The sequence below is a fragment of the Planococcus citri genome, chromosome 1, assembly GCF_950023065.1.
Source record: "Planococcus citri chromosome 1, ihPlaCitr1.1, whole genome shotgun sequence".
Classification (NCBI taxonomy): Eukaryota; Metazoa; Arthropoda; class Insecta; order Hemiptera; family Pseudococcidae; genus Planococcus; species Planococcus citri.
In genome coordinates, this window is record NC_088677.1 from 42,464,237 (window position 1) to 42,486,427 (window position 22,191).

The 22,191-nt window shown below is 33.0% G+C and overlaps 1 protein-coding gene across 1 annotated transcript in view; it reads left to right on the top strand.

Moving 5' to 3' along the window:
* LOC135832036 (potassium channel subfamily K member 18-like) overlaps window positions 1-20,467 on the top strand; it is a 128,574-nt gene extending 108,107 nt beyond the window's left edge. The window contains exon 4 of the mRNA XM_065345001.1: window positions 19,269-20,467. Coding sequence (XP_065201073.1) covers window positions 19,269-20,104 — 836 coding nt within the window. The 3' untranslated portion in view covers window positions 20,105-20,467. The remainder of the gene's footprint in view (window positions 1-19,268) is intronic.
* The last annotated feature ends 1,724 nt before the right edge of the window (window positions 20,468-22,191 follow it).

Sequence of the window (22,191 nt, forward strand, 5' to 3'; positions counted from 1 at the left end):
ATGATACTTTATGAAGGCGTAGCTTAGTAGCTGTGATCGGGGGCAAGTCCAATGATCTTGCGGATAATGCATATTCAACAAATTACATAGAATGAGTTGATGCATCCTGGTACAGTGACATGTTGAATAACCTGAATCTCACGAAATAAAATAGGTAGCCTATATAAATATTCAATAATAAACTAAAAATAAATGAATAAATAAAATAAATACACATGGAATCTATGGGAGTAAATAAGAACAAAATAAGCCAGTTCAATGCGAAATAAGCACTTCGTTTTGAACATCATGTATGTATCTCCTAGACCTATACATCTGATCAAAAAACATTCACCGATTGAAGTTCAGTTAGGATTTATACTATTGCAAGATGTATAAAAAAGTTTATTCGGTTAACTTATATTCTCAATTTCAATACTTCTTCAAGGAAAAACATGCACGGCGGGGTGTGCCTCGTTCTCGTGTATATAGTATTGTTTTCACGACAGCTGAGTTATTTACTTTATAGGGGTCGGCTTGATTTATGACAATAATACCACACTAAATGAATAATAGAAAAAAATATACACAGAGCGGAAAAATATCCGAGAAAAATGATTCGGGGAATTTTTCGCAACGTCAGTATCACGTACAAGTACGTACAACGCTATCGTACGTATAAATTTCACATTTTCACGCATAAGTTTTGAATTTTCGAATTTTTTTGCCAGCCAGGATAACCGAAAAAATATGCGTTTTACGATTGTAACAGCTTTACGCACACGACAATTGAAAAGAAAAAAGTTGAATATCAGTTTTCTCAAAACTTCGTTTGATATACTCATAGGTACCTATATAGTGTAGCGGGTACCTACCTACCTACCTGTACCTATATCTATTTTTTGCGATATTGTGATTCTATACCAACGATACAAAAGTAAAAGTGCGGGGAAAAAATGAACAAAATATCACAATAACTGAATTTTATCAGGCATAGGCATAGGTACATAAAACTTTTGAAATGATTGTGAATCGTACGAATATTTTCTTCTTTCAAACATATGTTTTGGTCAACTTGAAAGAGTGTTTTTTTGGCCATCTAATGCAGCCCACAGCGAGAAGTTTTTCATTTTATTTTTCTCGCCAACTTAATAGTAGAGTTTATTTTTTCGCTTAAAGTTTTATTGTATTGGGATACCGCGTGTCGTTTCCTGTGTAAACCGGTTAAATTTACGAGGCAACAAGGTTTACAAGATTTTCCTCGGGTTCTGTACAAAGCTGATTTGAAAATTTCTCTTATACTCGTAGGCCGGTGCGTTGTCGAGCCCGAATAAGACATTAATGTTCTTTGTTCGTTCTACGATCTCGAGATTATCACGAACGTAGTACAGGTTAAAATGTCGAACGTATTTTACTTGTAGGTAGCTGTAGTCCTTAGGGCAATCGTTCCCTTTCTGAATGTTAAATAAACCAAACGAATCTTTATATTCTACATATAAATACCTATCAATGGGAAAAATGTTGATGAAGCACTCGTTTAAATAAATATGTACTTGGCTCTGCCTTTTTAAAGGACTGAAACAAAAAAAACACTTACGTTGGATTTTAAATAAACGAAAAATCAATAAAAATAACGAGAAAAAATAAAATTGAAGATTGAAACTTCTCTATTAACGCAGGTAGATGTAGGTAACACGAGTAGTTATCTGCTGGAGTTGTTTGGTTTTATCGTTTCGTTTTCGTTTTTGCTTTTGTTTTGTTTTCTTTTTGTTCATTTTCTCCCTAAATTGGTTGGAAAGAGATTCATCGTCTAAAATTTCTGTCTAGACTCGAAAACCTACCTAATAAAAGTTCGATCTTTTTGCTTAAATTTTTTTCTCTTGATCGGAACCCCCAATTTAAAAATAAAAATAAAAGGAATTTTTATGAAGTACCTCTACCTACTAAAGTGTATACCATATAAATTAAAAAAATATGTGTAAGCAATTATTACTAATCGAGAAAAGCATAATATGAGATGAAGTTGAAAAACCCTGATTAGTAGGTAGGTATTTTCTTATGTACATACCTACTTATGTAAAATAAAGTATTTACTTAACTGGCGTTGGGCGGCGCCTCAACAAAGGGATGCTTTTAAGGTGGGGATATTCCAGCACGCTGAAAAGATTCGATCGGATTTAATCGGATGCATATCTGATTCACTTGAATGAACATTTTTTCAAAGGCTGGAATAATTTGGATCCAATTGGATCTGCGCCTTCTTTCCTTGGTATGCTGAGAAAAAAAAACATTTTTGGTATGCAACAATTGTATAGATAATTTCTTCTCTTCTTTTTTTAAATAACATTTACTTACCTACTATAATTTACCACAAAAATGCGTCTTCTTTTTATCTTCATCTTGAGTAAATCGGTGTCCGAGGATGTTTCCCTGTAAGTATAAAAAAAAATCGAGTCTAAAAAGGTACGTTTGAAAAAAACATAGATAAAATGGCGTGAAAAAAATTAAGATTCTTGGGTTTTAAATTAACAAAATACCTATATTTGTGATTTTAAAACATTCGAAATTCCTGTTTGAAAAATAATAGATACGCTTAGGTATAATTTTTGTCCTACTTATCAAATTTATTAATTAATGTTTTTCATTTTAGATTACACTGAAGCAAACTTTAGTTAAATTTTATTTTGGGTAGTTAAAATGACAAAAGTGTCACAATATAAGAATAGTGTAGTGGGTGCCTACTATTCCACTTTCTCTGATCAGTGATCAATAAAAATCATTTAAAAATCACGGTTTTCTTTAAAATTTCAAAACTTTGAAAATGAATAATAAAAACTTGAAAATATATGCATAAGTAGGTAGATGCGAAGTATAGAAAATTTGAACCAGATAAGTACTTGATAGGTACCTAGACCTACATACTTGTTAAGTACTTCAAAAATTTAGTGAGGCATTATGGAATACTTACCATAGAAACGTTTTTTCTGCATGAAAACTTCGTCGTCGAGTTTTTCTCAATTTATCGTGTTGAAGAACAAACAATCAAATAAGCAAGTAAACAAACAAACAAACAAACAAACAAACAAACAAACAAACATACAGACAAACGAACTTAAATGAATGCAATAGCAGACCCGATCCTTCAAAAAGACAGGAGAACGAGGCAGCGAAAAGAACGGATATCTTCTCAAATATTTCCGCGCATAAGCTTTTGTTTTCCATCCGATATAGTTGGATAAATTTTATTATTTTTATCCATTTTAGGTATTATTTTTCATGCGGGACTTTGGTAAAACAAGTACCTATTTGTTACTATAGGAGGATCTGCATAAACCCTGTGGAATGTTTCGCTGCAACAACAGTTTCTGTATTCTAAATGAAATAAGGCTGCATTGCACTCGGATTGCTCGTAAAGTGAAGTAATAATATACCGTATACTTATGTGTGTTATGTCATGTTTTATGTACGAGATGATGTTCTATAACTCGAGTTTCTTCTCGAATTTCGTTAGGTATTCATTATATTAGACTATTCTACTATGCAAGTATAACAAGCTCTCGATCAAATTACCCATAGAATTTGAAAATAAAATTATGATGATAATTTGAACGTCTTATTCGCCTGATGGTAAAACACAAAAGTTGTGTCGATTTGTGTAATAAATGCGGGACTGGCTGTTGTCGTGCTTTTAATAAACTGTAACCTGTTGGAGAATTAAGATGAAAACGTAAAGAATTAATTCTATATTTTAAAAATTTGAATCATTTTTATTCGTGTTTTTTTATACTTTCAACTGCTTTCAACGTATTATGTAGGTAGTAGGTAACTGATAATACTTTTAATATTCACAAACTTTTCACTACACCTACTGCATATCGTCATTATAATGTTCGTTTTTATACACGCCAAGTACCATTTTGACCGCAAGAATTGAAACTTTACGCGATACCTACATATAAATGTAGGTAATCAAATCACATTTTTCTGATGACATGGGTAGATATTTCTATTCAGGTAAGCTCGTAACGTAGAACTACACACGATGGAATAAAAATGACGGTACCATTGTAATCAAAAAGAAAGTCCGATGCAGTAAAAATGAAAAAGTTGGATATTTTATCATTTGAAAGAATACCCACAAACCGTTCTGTTTTGGTATTTCAAATAAGTGAACAGCTCGCGAAAAAGTAAAAATATAAAACTTGTCGCGAATGAAAAAGCATTGGAAAACGTTCTCATAAAAACTGAATTCTTTCGCAGGTACCTATAGTTATAAAAGTTTTTCTTCGCAGGTACGTACGTACTACATATATCAAAAAAAAAAAAAAAACATGTATAAGGGCGGTTTTTTGTAAGATTTTAAATTGCAGTCACAAATTCAATTCAATTTAAATTACACGCGTGAATTGTAATCAGACGCCTGTTTATAAATTTTCGCCGAATTTCAAAGATGTAAGATTCTTTCGTTCGTCTGTTTTTTTTTTTTCATTTATTTTTTTTTCATTTTTATCCATACAAGGTGTTTTATAGAATTACTGCAATTTTTTAAAAAATTTTCATACCAGTGGATAGGTATAAAGTTTTAAAATGTTGAAAAAAAATTAGAATCAAATTAAAAAGGATTTTATTTGAGTTGGTGCCAATTCTTGGATCAGTTGGATCATTTTTAAAATTGGCAAAAATGATCCAAAAATTGACACCACTGCGTTCCAAGATATTTCTCCAGTTTCAAAAATGATATATTTCAATATTTTGGCATAACATAATGGAAAATACCTATTTGCCGAGGAAAAATTTTTAAACTACGAATTTTTCCAAAAATAAGCGATTTGCAAATTTTTAATCGCTAAGTAGAACCCTAAAAGTGGTCTTGGCTTTCGACGGCAATAGGTAGTATAGATCGACTCAAAATCTCAAATACTTTCATTTGAGATTGCACCATTTATCCCAAAACAGATCGTGTAGGGACAAGAGCGAAAAAAACACGTTTTTTTCGAAATTTCTTCCTCTTTAAGAGCTCAAATCTCCCCTCCAGGAGCACTTACTTTCGCGATGTACCCTAATGTATCTATACCTATACCTAGACCTACTACCTTAATGCAAAGTATAGTTGAAGTTTGATAGTGCGCCATAAAATACCTACGTACGTTTATATTTTATTATGTGCTGTTTTCGCTTCACAAAATTTGACGAGGGAGGGTATATAATAAAGTTTTATGCGGTAGTACATAATATTGTACTATTGTACAATTTTAATATTGTTTTTATGTATATTGGTATATTATGTTGAAAATTAATCCCTAAAATGATTTTTTACGCAATGTGCAGCGAAGTACCTAATCTGCAAAAATTACATTTTCATTCGATAAAATACGTACCTCTACCTACCTACCTGCCTGCCTGCCTGCCTACGTACCTACGCATATTGAAATGACAATACGTTCGCAACTGATTTCGCACCGCTTGAGGCGAAAATATTTCAGCGCTTACGTTACATTGTTGGTTGTGTTGTTGTTGATGATGGGATGACCCAGTGAAATTCTTTCGCGATAATGCGACGGTTTTAAACTTCACAAAAGAAAATATTCTCTAACGAAACAACGAATTTAAAAGCTATCCGGTAAACATGATATTATAAAGTCAATTCATTATGATAACGCGCAAGAATAAATAATGTCTTTAATGGCGAGATTTTTTCTTATTTTTATTTTTCAATCGAGATTTTTACAGCTTGCTGCGTGAAAATAACGTAGCCTTAAATTTTTAATGAGGTTTTCAAAATGGTTGCGGGAAAACGCAAAAGTATTGCCTAAACGAGTTTTACTCTCACATAAAAATGAATGTTGAAGAGCATTAAGACCTACTCGATGTTTATTAATTTTGAAATATCGCCAAGATTAAGTAAAAGTGCTTTGAGAAGTGAGCAAATGAAGTCGTTTTCATACAAAAATAATGCGTTCTTCTGTAAAAATTTTTCAATTTTATATGCGTTTTTATGAATGCGCTTCAGCAATCCTATAGTTAGGTACCGGTATGTGCTTTTTTCTCTCTCCTATCAACTATACATTGAAATATTTTTAAAAATTCCTTTTCACTCCGTTTTAACTATACCTATCTGTAGGTACCTACATATAATATATAAGATACCTACCTGTATTCTTTGGCAAAAATTTGTAGACGAGAATAACCTTGGCTTATATGAACGCACAAGCTAGCATATAAAAGTTTTCAACTTTGTGAGGTTTTGTATGAAAAATGCATGGTTTGAAAAGCTTGATTAAATCCCGTATCTAATAACTTATCAAATCCGACCTTCCTATGCACATGTGTGGTGCCTACGTGAATTTGTAATGAAGATTATGTACCCTTCTTGTTTCTGATATTATAAGAAATCTACTCTTGTAAACTTACCTAGGCAATTCTGGAAGCTAGGGTCTCGTAGAATGTCTCAATTAAAATAAAGAAACCCACTGGCAGTGGTGACGGTGTCCTTCGAGGCATTCAATCTTGAACCGAATACCATAAACGAGGGATCCATCCATCTAGTAAGAGTAAAACTGACCAAAACCGTCGACAAATCCTATTAAAAAAAGTTGAGACCTGATTCTCGAGTACCTACTGGATTTTAATTTAAATTTTTGACGAATTTTGAAAATGCTAAAAAAAAACTCATTTTTTTACCTCCGAAATCGATTTTAAACCTTTACAGTTGAGACATTAAAATACATGTTAGAATTAAGATCTCTTTGTGGTTTTTGATTTACCTATTTCCTTATCGTTGTTGAGCCCTTCACTTCAAAATATTTAACTTGATTTTCAAATAATAGGTACCTACGTATTGGAATCGGTGAGAATAGATCCATCAGACGTGGCTCCGGCACGCTAAAATAAGTCGTGTTTTGGGGTCCTTTATCAATGACCAAAAGGGTTTTTTTTCGAAACTGTTTGGTTTTTGAATAAATTAGTTTATTGCATTTCCTGAAAACTTGAAAAAGTAGACTCGTCAATTCCTTTCTATTCTCACCGATTCATTTACAATTTTACAAACCACGAATAGATATACGTAGGTAAATGTGTTATAACTTATAAGTAAGTAGGTACTTACATATTTAAATCTAAAGAAAGTGAAGTATTCGACGTCAACAGGCTTTCCAAAAAAATATTATCATTATCAAAAACAGCTTTCATTGAACATGAATTCAAATACCTAATTCATGTAACACTTTTGCGAATTTGCGTACCTACTACCTACCTATAGATATACGGCCACGTAATTTCATACCCTACATAAAAGAAAATAACGCTCATGATTAAATTATATTGTTGCGATTGTTGCATAACAAATAAGTATGCAATGACGGCATGTTTTAACATTGAATGAGGCATAAAAGCGCGAAAAAGAGGTAGATATCTTATTAATTGTGCGCTGTATCAAAAATTTACGTATCCCTGCGTAGAAAGAAGCTTTTTATAAGGGATATTTTTATAGCGTATGAAATATGTAAATGCTGTACGAGTAGAAGTACCTATTTATTTTGTATACAGAAATGAATTGTTTGAGAAAAACAAGCAATTGGAATCTTTAAAAATACAAATACACCTATCTCATACTGATATATGTACGACAGCACGCAATAGGTAACTAGGTACACATTTTGAATAGATATTAACCTATTTTTTCAAATTTCAATTTCAATCTCGCGAATCTCGTTTTTAAAATGGAATTGAATCTATATTTTTGGTTTTGTATGGTGATTTTTTTCAATCATTTTGGGAAAATAAAATGTTACGTGTCGTGGTAAATTTTTTAATCTCTGCATGATGATACGTAGGTATTTTGTAGGTCCAGGTACTTTGGAATCAGTTGGAAAATTCCATCGAATAATCAAAAGATAATTAGATAGGTGCCTATAGGAATGAAACATGGGTGAATCTATGAAATTCCATTCTCAGGGCAGCCAAATTTCAGAAACCTACATTATTCATATCATGTACCATATGATATGTATTAAAAAATTTTCATTTTCAAAAAGGTTTCTGATTGTGTAATCAAACTACACCTTTTGAGCCGTCTGCTGCAATTAATTTATAGGTAACGCGGTGTAAACGTGTTAAATTTTAATCGCTGGAATGGACGACATAACGATGTTAATTTAACTGGAGCATATTTTGTGGGTGTGTAGTGTGTACCTGTACCTACTGTGTATTTATAATTTGAAGTTTTCACGGAAAACATGGTGTTTAATTTATTACCGCTCACTTCCTTTCGATGGTAGGTAATTTTGTTGTTATTATTGTATTTTATTTTCCTATCCCTTAGCGTAATATTTTAATATCTGCTTAATTTTCTTTCAAAACATTTTACATGCAAATAAAATACTGTCTTACTTACTTACGTTGGTTTCTTGCCTATACAACTCGTATACTTACACGCAAATGCAGTTCAGGTTCAGGGTAGATTCGGAAGTCGGAACTCTCAGAAGACTTGGATGTGAATAAAGGTGCGTCATTCGTGTATGTAGATATGGAGACGATCTTTGTGAATTTAGTCCCTAAGGAATTCAATGATGAGCGACTGTCGATGCTTATTTCAATAGGTACTTAGTTTCTGTTTCATCTGATAGTCGAATTATTGATGGCTTTGATTAACAGTTTGGTAGGTATCATTTGATGATTCTTACTAACAAATGTTAAAATTTCAAGTTCTATTGTAAAAATTAGTTTGGAGAATTTTTGTATCATCAGTATTTTAGAAAGCTCCAAATTTGTTCACGAGTGCATCACAAAGTGGTGAATAGCAATTTAATTCCTTCTTCAAATTTTTTGCTTGATCTTCTGAAATGTTTATGCTGCCTATTCTACAAAATTGCTTTCGACAACGAATTTCGTTTGAAGTTTTTTTTTTCGAAACGAAATTTGTTTTTTAGCCGTTACCTACAGGTTGAATTCTTACCAAAATCACTTTCGTCTCGTAAATTACGAAATTATTTATGAATCACTGCAACGTTTTTCGAACTGTAAAATTGAAAGATTTGAAAGGTATAATATATAATGTAGGTGTATGTATTATTCATCAAAACAGAAATTGAGATGAAATATTTGACGCATTTTTATTTTTATATTCATTTTAACGTATCCAGATCCACTTCTGTATAAACTGAATAAGATTATATCTGCGAACGAAAAAAGAAAAAACGAATCAGTTACTTGTAGCTATAGGTACTTATTTGAAATTCGTGGCTGCCTCTTCAATACTCTTTCAAATATTCGGTGTTGAAAATAAAAGAACGTAAATATATCCATGATATCTACCTACTTAAATACCTATTTTAAAATAAATTTTAATGCCCATCTACTATTTTATTTTCAATATCATTTTAGAAGAAATCATTCGATTATTACCCTGGGTGATGATATGAAAAATATTTCAATACCTACCTATCTGTAATGTACCCTTAATTTTCATGTTAGGTATCAAAATTTATAGAGTCAAATTCTCTGATAGGTTATAAACGAATTCGATGACATCATTTCTGCACTTAGTTTCCAGACTTTAAATAGGCCGGTCATGTCCCTTCACCAATCGGTCGTAATCGACTCAAGTTCCGACAGCAAATTGAAAGAACCCAAAAATGTTTTTCTTAATAAGTCATAAGAAATTGAAAACTTTTTGGGAGCTGATAAGTGAAGGTTTTTATAAAGTTTCAGTCATCTTAAAAGTAGGTACTCTGGTGGCAAAAAGAAATTAAAAGAACGAGACATGGCAAAACTTAACAACTGTTCCACACGATGAAAAGGAAAAAAATAATTTACAAGTTGAAAACGTTCTGTTTTACGTTAGGTACATATGCTTACGCATCTCGTGAACATTTTCTATGCTTTCATTGAACTAACGAAGCATTATAATCGATGATTCAATTATTTCAATTACCCATCAGTCGGTGTGCCATTGTGCAATAATTATATATATATATAAAAGAGTAAGTACGTATATAGGTACATAGATGGGTGGGTTGGGTAATAGGTAGGTATGTTAAGCTGTTTCGAATATAGTTAAGTTTTTATCAAGTATATACTTACCTACGTATTCAAGGTGTTCATAAAGTATTAAGTATAGTGTATACGAGTGCGACGACGAGTGCGAGTATAATTAGCTTACCTATCATAGACGCTATTGAAGCGTGATGGTGATGGTTCATTCCGTTGAAGTATCAACTTTAGTCAAGGGTTCGTTTTACCATGTAACTCGAAGCAAAAATTTAAAGAGATTTTCACTCGAGTTTTTTTTTCTTTGCTAATAATCAGTTCACGAGGATCCTTTGTAGATATAGTTTTTTCTCTTTCGTTTTGTAAACATTTTCGTTAATTTCCTTGGCATTAATCAGCCATGTTTTTTTCTAATCGTGGGAAATTTTTCTTTTCATTCAGAAGAAAAAACCATCAACGAAAAATTAGTATTCCACGCTATTCGTCTTTATTCGCCAACTCGCAGAATGAACACCAGGTGGCCAGAAAATAATTTTTGAATATTAAAACGCCTTTATTTTCCTCTTTTTTGTTTTCTTTTTTCAAAATTTCCTGCACAATTGGGGCGAGTATTTACGTTTCGTGCTGTTCTTTTCGCAGATTTTGCGTCAGAATTTTTTTTCATCGTTGATAAAATGAAATTCACGCTAGCTCCGATGAAATTATGGCGTTCTTGGTTGCTTTTGGCGGCGGATTCGTGAAAATTTCAATTCTCCGAATCATTTCCATTTTTTCTGCTATTGTTGAAAGGAATAGGAAAGGTGGGTTTTTTCAAATCAAGTGCGTAAAGTCATGCCATGTTTTTTATTACATTAGAAAATGCTTTCAAATTGGAGAGGATAGGGATTAGAAGTATTATCTGTGAATCACAACGAGCAAATTAATTGACACATTTTGTACAAAATTAAGTTTTAGCTGTTGTAATGAGCTATCATCGAGCTATCCTATACCAAAGGGACATTGTCTGCTGTCGGATAGTAGTAAAATGAAATTTGACTACCTCTCCTCACATCTCACTAATTGACATCGACTGAATCTGGATTTTTATGCATACGAGCACGTGTAAATTAATTTGCTCGTTTTGAAATATGTTTGCTAAAAAATCTCTTTAAATACATATATAACTTCAAAGTTGCATCAATCGAAAGCGAAACGTTTTGAGTGAAAATTGCATAGAACAAAATTTGTAAGTAGAAAATTGAATTTCCTGGGAATAAACTAAAGTGTCATCAGATTTTCACTAGAACGCATGGTTCGTACCAGTTCGTACGATGAGTTTGCTTGAAAGAACTTTGCTGAACGTAATGGCATTTTTTTGGTTCAAGCACGCTCAAAATATCTTAAACGATAGGGCTTTTCTCAAAATGACCAGTTTCAAATAATAATCAACAATATTTGTATTTCTACGTATAATGGAGAAAATAAGAAAACTGAGATTTCAAAACAGATACCTACATAATCTAAAAATGTGAAAATTCATTAACCATTACCTGTATGCTATAATAACACCACAACCCACAACGCTGGAATTTGTTATTAAAAAACCATTGAATTAAGATTGCCTATTTTTAATAGCAATGAATAAATTAAAACTCTTGAAATTCATCGCAGGTCTTTTAATTTTATCAGTTCCAAAAAAGGAAAATCTCGGAAGTTGGTACAGAAAAGGATTACCTACCTACATTTCGAAGTTAGTTGATAACTTTTCTCAAGATATCCATACCTACTCGTAGTAGAGAAGTGCGCAAAGCAAACTGGTACCTAAGGTACTACAGCGAAATGAAAACCGTCCATGATTTTGTTTATTAATAGGTAAAGGATGACAAACAAATTCATTGAAACTTGACTGCACAAACCAGAAGAGTTTGGTTTAACCACATTTACATCTTGAATTGCACGAGACGAGTCTCGAATTTGGTCTCTATTTGAGTAATGGAAAGATGGATGTAGCAAGTTTTCTGTATGAAGTACACGTCAAGTTGGAATATATTTCCGAATTGACGAATGTAAATTAATTTCCTTTCGTAGTATTTTGTTTCAGAGTTTACCCACGGTAGTGGAAAATTATCGACGTGATTTTTTCCCCTCTCGTTCACTCGAACATCGGAAACAGCGTAATATTTTTCAAACACAATAGCTTACGTTGTCTAAGGTTGAAATGAAAGTTTTATAATCGATGAGTATGGCAGTTTAAATGTATTTCGAATCTCTGAAAAGTTTAGCGGAAAAAGAAAAAAAAGTGGGGGTTGAATAAAATAAAATTACTTTGTCTCCCTACTCACAATATTTTCTTTAAATGTAACTTTAACAGTTTGACTTTTATATCCCAAGTTTTTATCTTAGTGTCAATATTTTTAACTTTTCGTGAAAGTTTTCCATTTACGATATTTCTGATTGTGCAAAAGTATAAGGTGTATAAAAGCGATAATGTCGGCGAAAATGAAATTTAATAGATGAGCTAGCGTTAATTAATTTATTAACACATTCGTATTTCCTTTATAACTTGCTGTCTTGTATGTACAACTGTACATATGTACCAGGGTAGTCATTTTTTGAATAAGTATATACCTACATTTCTAATTTTACTCTTGAACAACTAAGTACACACTTAGATACATAGGTAATAGGTAGATTAGACAATAGACATCAGTTTTTCAGTGTTTTTTGAAATTCGTAAAATATCAAATTTTTTTGGATCCATTGGAAATTTTGGAATTTTCCGATAGTAATCCAACCTACTATATTATCACGCACGTGGATGCATCGTTCTAAAATGAAATATTTTTCATTATAATCTCATCAGACATCCGTGTGAATATAGCCAATGAGAAAAAAAGCGTCCGAATTCGTTTTAATTACAGAGTGACAGAAACTAAAAAGAACTTTTAATCTGTTTTAAAAATCAGAAATCATAATGAAAGAATGTGACTTCAGCGCCCTTCTTTTCTTCATCTACTCGTATACGTTGAGTTGAATAAATTCAGATTAAATCCCAGTTTTCCGAGTGCGGAATGTTTTTTTTAGTTCAATTTTCCAATTATTTCTAAATTCTATAGGCCTATATGAGATAACGTTTCCATATTTAGTTGACAAGAGGGAACGACGACGACGACGACGCGACGGCTGAATTTGCGGAAATTAATTTTTGTTTGTTTTTTCATCAAATAAACCGCCAGTTTTCGTAGGTAGCTAGTAGGTACCTAATGGTTTCGGATATTTTTTTTTGCTCGATATGTTCGGTCCATGCCGAATAAATAAAATAATCAAGTTAACAGGCGTGATTTTCGACGGTTAACCGTATATTTTAATATTTTATATATTACAGCGTGACTTTCATCCAAAAAATACCTGTTGATTTAATAATTTTTCGTCGCTGTGATTAATTTAAAAACTTACTTCACGTACGTTGTGAGAATACTAAATGATAAAAATGTTGATTAATTTCGTTCTAGCCTAAAGTATCGTTCCTATATGTTTTGAAAATAATCCTTAATGTAAATTTACAACTTACAGGTAGAGGAAAGCCGATGTAATCTACATATGTGTAATAATTTATCGCTTCGGGAATTTCTCCTTTGTTGGATTTCAATGCATAATGAAGATACGGTTTTTACTTTTCTTATCAAAACATTTGAATATTTTCAACTTACCATAGCCTGAAATCATGAACAAAATAACTACGAAAACAGATAATACGAGTATAGGTACCTAGGTAAGATAGGTGCCTATTATTATCGATTGTAGATTCTACATACGTGTAGCATAATTTATGAAATATGGAGGTAGGCGGTATAGGTATAGAGGTATAGGTGAGCACAAGTGTAGATACCTACTAATTTCATGGATTTTCTCTTTTAGATGTTCACAAAAGAAACGTTTTTCTCCTTTTCACGTCTCAGGATGTGAATGTTGCAAGGGAGTTGAGGCCAAACGTTTATATGTAGGTATTGTAGGTACATAAACATATTAAGGACTCCTCGTGCAATAGGTACTTCAAAATGCTTATTTTACGACTAATTTTATCTCATAATTTTTTGAAAGAAATGAATTTCACGAGGAAGTATCTTCCGAATACAAGAGGGAAAGATTGAATCTGATCAGGATTGAATAGATCTAGTGATCAACTCCGATCAAAACTCTAATCTGATTAGATATAGTCAGATAAAATTGTACCCAGAAAATGTCCAGATCATATTCAATAGGTAACATTAGGCAAAAATTCGAACTTATTTTTAGTGTTTGGGTTGAAAATGGGCTTAATCGATAGTTTAGACCCTAACACAAAAAACAGAGTGAGTTTTTAAAATTTGAGCTGTTTTTGTGGTCAGGAGAGATAGTCAAAGTTGCAAAAATGGCCGCTTTTGCCCTACTTTAAGAGTTCGTAGTGACATCCGTATTGTTTTGCGAAAAAAACCAAGGTCATTTTCGGATTCAACGCACTTTTTTAAATAAACCACTTTCCCCGATTTTTGATTTTCGAAGTTTCAAGTGCATAGAACTAATTTGTCTAAATACAAAAAATTTGATTTGAATTTTGAGTGAACACAGTTCCGCGCCACGATTACATGGTGGAGTAACGCCAGCGTCGCGCACTCCGAGTTACAAAATAGGTAATACATACAAAACATAATTGATGCGCCACCTCGAAAAATTAATTTTTTGAAAAATGCTTGAATCCTTCTTTCACCATTTATGAAGAAAAATTTTTAATATATTTTTTCATAGACAATTAAAAAAAATCAAGATAGAATATCTATTTCTCTTTAAACTTTATAATAAATATCTAGTCATATTGACAATTATTGAAAATCTGTCGATACAGTACCTACGAGTATATTTTACTTTTACAGTGAAGAGGTTTGTGTGTGTGTGTGTGTGTGTGTGTTGAAAAACGAAACATAACCTTGAACAAAATCCTTGAAATAAAACTCGGGGAATTGTAGAACTATAAAGTTGGGGAATGCTGTTAAATGTGTAAAAAGTTGGTCAACGATAAACAAAAAGAAAATGAAGAAGAAAGGTATAAGTATCAATAATTATTTACGAGTCGAAAGGAAAAAAAAGTATGTAAAAAAGTGTTGACGCAATATTTTATCAGTTATCACTTTATGCAAATACTTATAGACCTAATTATTGTGTAGGTACCTACCTACCTACCTACCTACCTACATACATTGGTAGATTTTTCATCAAATTTTTTAAATTTTGCATGAAAAATAAACCAGTGGTACTGTTTGATTTATTTTTACAAAAACTTGGTAAGTAGGTATGTACTACGTGATGTGATGGTGACTAAAGGTTTGAACGCTAATTTATTACTTATGATATGTTATTATTATTAATAAAGATTTTCACCTCTTAGAGTGTAGTGTACTTTGTATATAGGTATATCTACGGGCTACATACAAGCATACATGGGTGGGTAAGTTGAGTAGGTAACACGTACATTGTGCACAAACCTACTTTCGTTGCAATATTTCAATAAACTTCTTCAAAAAATAAATGAATCAAATTTTTGCAAATTGCAGTACTCAGTCAAGGAAACACACCGCCGTTTAAAAACTTTAAAATTATTTATTTCATTCTTTCTTTCTTTTTTTTTTTGCGAAGATGTTTTCTAGAGGTAGATAAGGTACTTTATGTTTTGGTGTAAAGTCCCTGAAATTTTCTTTTCACAAAAGTGAAAAACACGAACATGTGTAAGTGAGTACACAATATGTTAAGCAGACTGAGTAGGTAGTTGGTTAGTTAGTTAATCTTCGTAACATTTGAAAGAAAAAAAAATGTAAGTTATTTTGAAAAGGGATTTAATATTCGCATAATAGAAGTATATTTTTAATTCTTGTAACTCGTTTATAAGTTGGTTGCGCTTCGAGTCGGTATAATTTATCGCTGTAATGCGAGTGAACGATTGAAGCCAATTTAAGCAGATGGAAAACATTGTTTTGAAGATTATGTTTAGAAATTCGTTATCTGAAATAACTCGGCTTGAAATAAATGTGTCTTGATAATTAAAAGGATCAACTCTCATAACGTGCTCTTATTTAGTGATATGAACGGTATTAAATGCTCTGTGTATGTATGGTATAAACATCGTTGAATTGGCTTGTCTTACTCTTAATGTGTATATACTTTAATTCTTCGCCTTTTTGTTTCAATGTGCATACATACATTGCACTTGAAGGTATTACACTTATTAAGTACTTACTTGAGCGTGTAAAAATCAAATATCGTGGTTCTGCTTATTCATAATAATTAAGTATAACGATTCTCATTACCTTTGTGGTGGAATAAGTGCTGCGTATTACTTAAATTTATAGTTAAAAGTACCTAAGTATAGGTACCTCTATCTACCAAGCTGTTTGTTGTTGCGAAAAATCTGAAAATATTTAACAAATTTATTAATAAACCACTCGAAGCGCTGATTCATAAAATTCTTTAATGTTTTAGTGCACAATTTACTTACTCGTAATTCAATTCTTTCCTCCATTACGCGTGCATAGGTAGAGGTACCTGGTACCTTGGTACCTATCAATTCTACATAACTTTTATTATCGTATTTTAAATTTAAATCCATTTTTAAACCATAACCCTCGATAAAGTTCAAACCCAAACGTCTTTGTTTTTGCGATTGTGTTACTTATAAAACAGGCGCGCGTTATCGCCACCGATTCGTCGTTCATAAAATCAATTATAATTTTGACTTTATAAAAAAGTTATTCGAATACCTAATCGCACAAAGCTTGATGGATTTTTAACAAACCGAAAAAAGTCGCAATTAAAGGATGAGTAATTAGTTTAAGACGCGTGGCGTCGTAAACGAAAATAATCATCGTAGGTACTCACTCGCACAAGTTAACTAGCAGCCTAGATAGACATTTCTTAAAAGTAGATACCTACCTACCTATTTCAACTTTGGTTGGTAAAGCTCATAATTAAGTTTTGAAATTTGACAACTTTTTACGCGAATGTTACGTATGAGCAGGTATTCATTTTTGACAAATTAGAGCAGCGTTGATTCTTGCCAATTATTTCTCAGATATAAACTTGATACAGTTTCAAGTTTAAGAGAAAGATAAGCCATTCTATTCCATGTCAAATCGCCGAGTGCTTTGCACTTTGGATTGGCAATTTTCTGAATATTTCTACGTGAGTATAGGTCATAATGAGCGAGATGACAAACGGTGCAAATCGCAGTTCTCCAAGTTTATATATTTTAAAGAAGAGATTGGGGGCTGCAAGACTTAAGGAAAACAGGAACAAGGTACATACATAAGTTTCAAGCGTAGACAGCTTGAAAAAGTACGAATCTACAAATGGTACAAAGCAACTTTTCAGTTTGTAGGCCTACAAAAACAATTTTTAGGGATGTGGACTAAACCAGCGTTGTCAGCTTTTTTTCTGAATTCTTAAAATGTTTGAACTTACACTCTGATTTGAAAGAAATCAAGCTAGATCGAAAGAGCATGTCCTAAGGCCCCCTTAATAAAAATGTCAGATTCTGAAGTTCATTTTTAAACTTTTAACAAATTTTGGAAAAAATTTCTTTCAATAAGGGCGATTTTTATACCTACTTTTTCACTAAATATAAATTTTTTGAGCAAAATGAACCATTGTGAATGATCAATATGTTGTGTACCAAGTCCGAAATTGTACAATTCGGGGTTGGTATACAGCCAATTTTGTACCATCTTCGAAGTGTCCGGACCAAGCGTGAATATTACTTTTTCATCGGGCTTAAGTGTTCGACTTGGTGCAATTTGTGTTGTGCAAAGTCCCGTATGAAGTTCTATAATGTAGGAATTTGAATTTCATGTCTTTACAATTTAAAAATTCAAACATTGACATTTTAATCAAGTCCAAAACGATGCCGTTTTATTTTTGAATTTATAAATTTTCAAAAGCTTTTGCACTCGCATTTATTTTTTTATTCCAAAACTGAAATTTTTTGTAAATTATTTTTCAAATTTTTAAAATGTTAAAACCAGAAAAATTGTATTTTTACGTCTAAAAATATCTATTATTTAGTTCTTGAATTAGGAATTTTTGAGAGCTTCTACCCTTGCTTCACTTTAGAGCCAAAGTTTCTTCATTAATTCAACCCGGACGCATCAACAACATATACCTACCTTTAGATTTGATTAAGAGTGAATTTCAGTCTTGTCGACTTTTTTTCATCATAAAATTAGAAAAACTGTTTAGGGTGAACATCGCATAATAATTCTGACCTTAAGTGGCTAGTTGGGGGGGGGGGTGGGTTTATATGTATTGTGCTCCAAGCGTATTTGAATTATGAAAGTTCTCCGGATTCGAGAATTTTTTTGACTGAAAAGACGAAGTAAATACTCAAATTGTATTTAGGATATGAAGGACTCGCGACAGACTAATGAGCGGAAGAAAGAGAGGAGTTAAATGCTCCAAAATTTTGAAAATGGGTATTTTTGTAATTTTAGTACGTTTTGTCATCACTTTGATTTCTTAGATCCTATGAGTAAGGGATACGAGCCCCAAAGAATAATTTTGACCCCGTGTGACCCCTTTTTTGGAGAAGGGGGCTTCATGTGCCGCAACTTTTTTTCAATTATGACAATTTCCGAACTCTAGGATTTTTTGACTGAATTTAAACAAATACTCCGATTGCGTATTTGGGATACGAAATACTCGAGACGGTCATGAAACTGATATACAAGAGTGTCGAGTATTTTTTTTAATCTGTCGTTGACTGCCGTCGGGCTACTTTTTATTTTCCGTCGCCGATTTTTTTTTTTTTTATATTGTCGTTCAATTCTTATTATGGTCGCTGAATAAAATTATGTTGTCGTTCAACTTTTTTTTTGTCCTGTAATTTTCATACTTACGTATGTACTTATATACCTAGCCGGCATATAGTAAGTAATTACTTCGTCGCGAAAACCAACTATACATATTTTCGTCGTTAAAACACCCTATACTGTCGTGCCGATAAATCCTACCCAAAAAAAATTACGTGCATTTTTGAACCACCCTAAAGTAAGTAGGTATAGTTAACTGAAACAACAGCTCTAGAAGATGAACAACTCGAAATTCAAAAAGATGAAACTCGAATCACCCTACAATCCTGCGCTTAATACATAAGATACGTACTCGTATTGCAGATTTTCTGTAGCAAACTATCGATATTATCGCATTTCAACATTCTGTGTGTCTGATTGCACATGTACAGATATGTAGGTAATTGGATAACCACCGTTAATTATTTTTTTCTTTTTTTTTCTGAATTTCAGGTTTCGGAAACACGTTGGCTCGATCATCAAACGGCAAACTGACGACGATGTTATACGCTTCGGTAGGTTTACCGGTTATGTTCATGTATTTATCGAGTATGGGTAGTTTACTATCAACGTGCGCCCGTCACGTATTTTCGCGTACATTATGCTGTTGTCTCTGTTCGAAATGCGGTTACTGCTGCTACGACGAAAAGTTAATGGAAGAAAAGGAACGTCGTATGAAACGAAAACGTCAGCAGCGCGAATACCAGCAACAAATCGCCGCCGCTATGGCGTCTCATCATTCGCAACCGTTCTACGTTAAGTCTCCGTCGCTGAATAGTCTAGAAATCGCCACCGTTTCAGAAGAGAAACGTCAAAACTGCGAAACGTCCAGTATAGACTCGAAAGTGCACAGCGAGTATTCTCGTTTTTTAGCTCCGCTAACGGTCTGCTTTATATTTACGTTCGTTTACGTACTGCTGGGATCGTTCATGTTGCTGAAATTCGATATAGGATGGACGGTCGTCGATAGCGTATTTTTCAGTTTTATGCTAATTAGCACGATCGGCATCAGTGATAACATGCCGTTGGGTAGCGCTCTATCTCTCAACGCTCAATATATAAATTCCAATAATAGTCTGTTAGTTTGGTTTTTCTCGTTTTACATTTTCATCGGACTAGGTTTCACGTCCATGTGTTTCTGCACCATACACGACGGCGTCAAACGTAAAATGAACAAATTATATACGTTTTCCGATAAACTGCGAAAGAAACCAAACGATAAAAAAGATAACGAATTCGATTTAATTACAAAAGAAGTCGTTTCACACGGTACCAGCGATATATCTTGACAAAGGTCCGCGGTTCGCGCGAATAAAGCGAACGGCGACGTTTTCACTACGAATCAGTCCGATTTATATACCGATGAAGGGTACGGCGCGAATCTAGTAACTAGTTTTATCGGCGATAACGGTTACCCGCAACCGGAAATAGTCGCAATAACAACTGGTATACCGACGGTTAATATCAAAAGGGAAACACTTAGCAAGCAAAACAAAAACATTTCATTAAACATTTTGCCAGAGGAAGACGAAGAAAACGTAGAGGTTTAGCGATTTCGTTTCACTAAGAAAACTTCGTTTCATCGTTTGTTCGTTTCTACCGCATAATGCTGTCAAATATTATAATAAAAGTTGCCGAAAAGTTTAATACAATTTTATCGGATGAAAGTTTAATTAGTTCAACACGAAGCATACCTATACCGTGCATACTGCATACATACCTATACATAGGTATAGGTACGTTTATAGAGTAGGTATACGAGGTAACAAGTTTCATAAATTGTTTGAGATAGCGTATAAATGGTGATATTTAAATACAAATACGTTTATGTAGGTATACCTTCTTCTTGGATTTCGAACAAAGAATTTATAACAAAAAATGGTCTAAATTCCAGTTCCGTTCAGGTCTATTTTACTTCCACCCCGCTCATTTGAAGTAAAGGGTATAAATTAGTATCGTTTTTTGTTTAATGTACACAAGCAGAACCCTTTACACTTCTACGTGTATATTAGAGAAAGTATTTGGATTCCGGCTTAAATCTGAAGGTTCGTCGAGCTATCCCAACATTTTGTCTATCTCGAAGTTCTCAACAAAAAATACGAGGAAATGGTGAAACTTCCTATCCTGACTCGTTCAATCAAGCAAAAAACGCAGTTATACCTACTTAAATCCAGTATTTAAAACGTTTCTTTCAGAGAAAATTTTACATCCATTTTCGGTACAACATTCGTAATCAAAAACCTCGAAAATACGTATATTATCGGTTCGATACATTATATACATATGTACTTACTGTACTTACGTATACAATACTGTATCCTGCTTACAAGGGAGGTGCACCAGTGATCATTCACCTCTCTTGTTAGTCAAATTTCGCTCATCGTTGAAAATAGTTGAATGAAGAAAAATAAACCTCTCCTACCTAAGGAAACTGGAGACTAGTACAACTTTCCACAATTTTTAATTAAGGAAACTGATAAAAAAATTCTGACTATAAACAGCATTTAAAAACTCTCAATCATAAGCTCGTGTGAAACACGGAATCCATACAAACAAACGCGTGAAATCGCTTGACATCGTTTTTACGGCAAACTGGTTATGCAATTTTATTAACGCGGAGGATAACGAAACGCAATGTACATATGTAGATGAACTCGAAGACTCGCATAAGGTACAAGATGGGTACAAGTACCTAAGGTTTGGCGGTCTCTTGTTCGCATGTATTATAGGTACCTACTGGTACTCGTACGTTCTTCACCTGACAGAGAGCCTTCGAAATGTTCGAGTCCAATGACCCAACGATTGGGATTCAGTTCAACTGCGTGGCTGTAGGTAGCAATTTAAACTAAACTAAAAACGTGAAAACTGTAACTCAATCTGTGATTTTTTTCTTCTGTGCTATCATTGTAAAAAAAAAAAAAAAAAAAAAAAAACAGTCCGAAGTATGTACTTCTACGCAGATGAAATGAAAAAGCTGGAACACAGTAGGAAGATGAGAAAAGTGTATTTTGTCTAGGGAGAATTGCGTCAAAAAATACAATCTAGTTTATTTCAAATACGTACCGGCATTTGTGTGAATAAAAATTTCTTTATTCAAGTTTGTCAGTTTATGTGAACGACCCTCGTACGTACAAAAGGCGCGAAAAGAATTTTTTACGCGTCATTTTTAACATTTATAAAAATAACGTTTACTTTGCACGTGTACCAAACTTACAACGCAAACCATAGAAACAATTTTTTTATACGAAGAAAATAATTCTATCGGCGAAATTTCGGACAGTGTGACGTAGTTTGGAAACAACGTTCAAACGTAGGTATGTAGTAGGTAGGTTCCTACGTTCCCTCCACCGATATTGTGTACCTACCTACGAGTCTT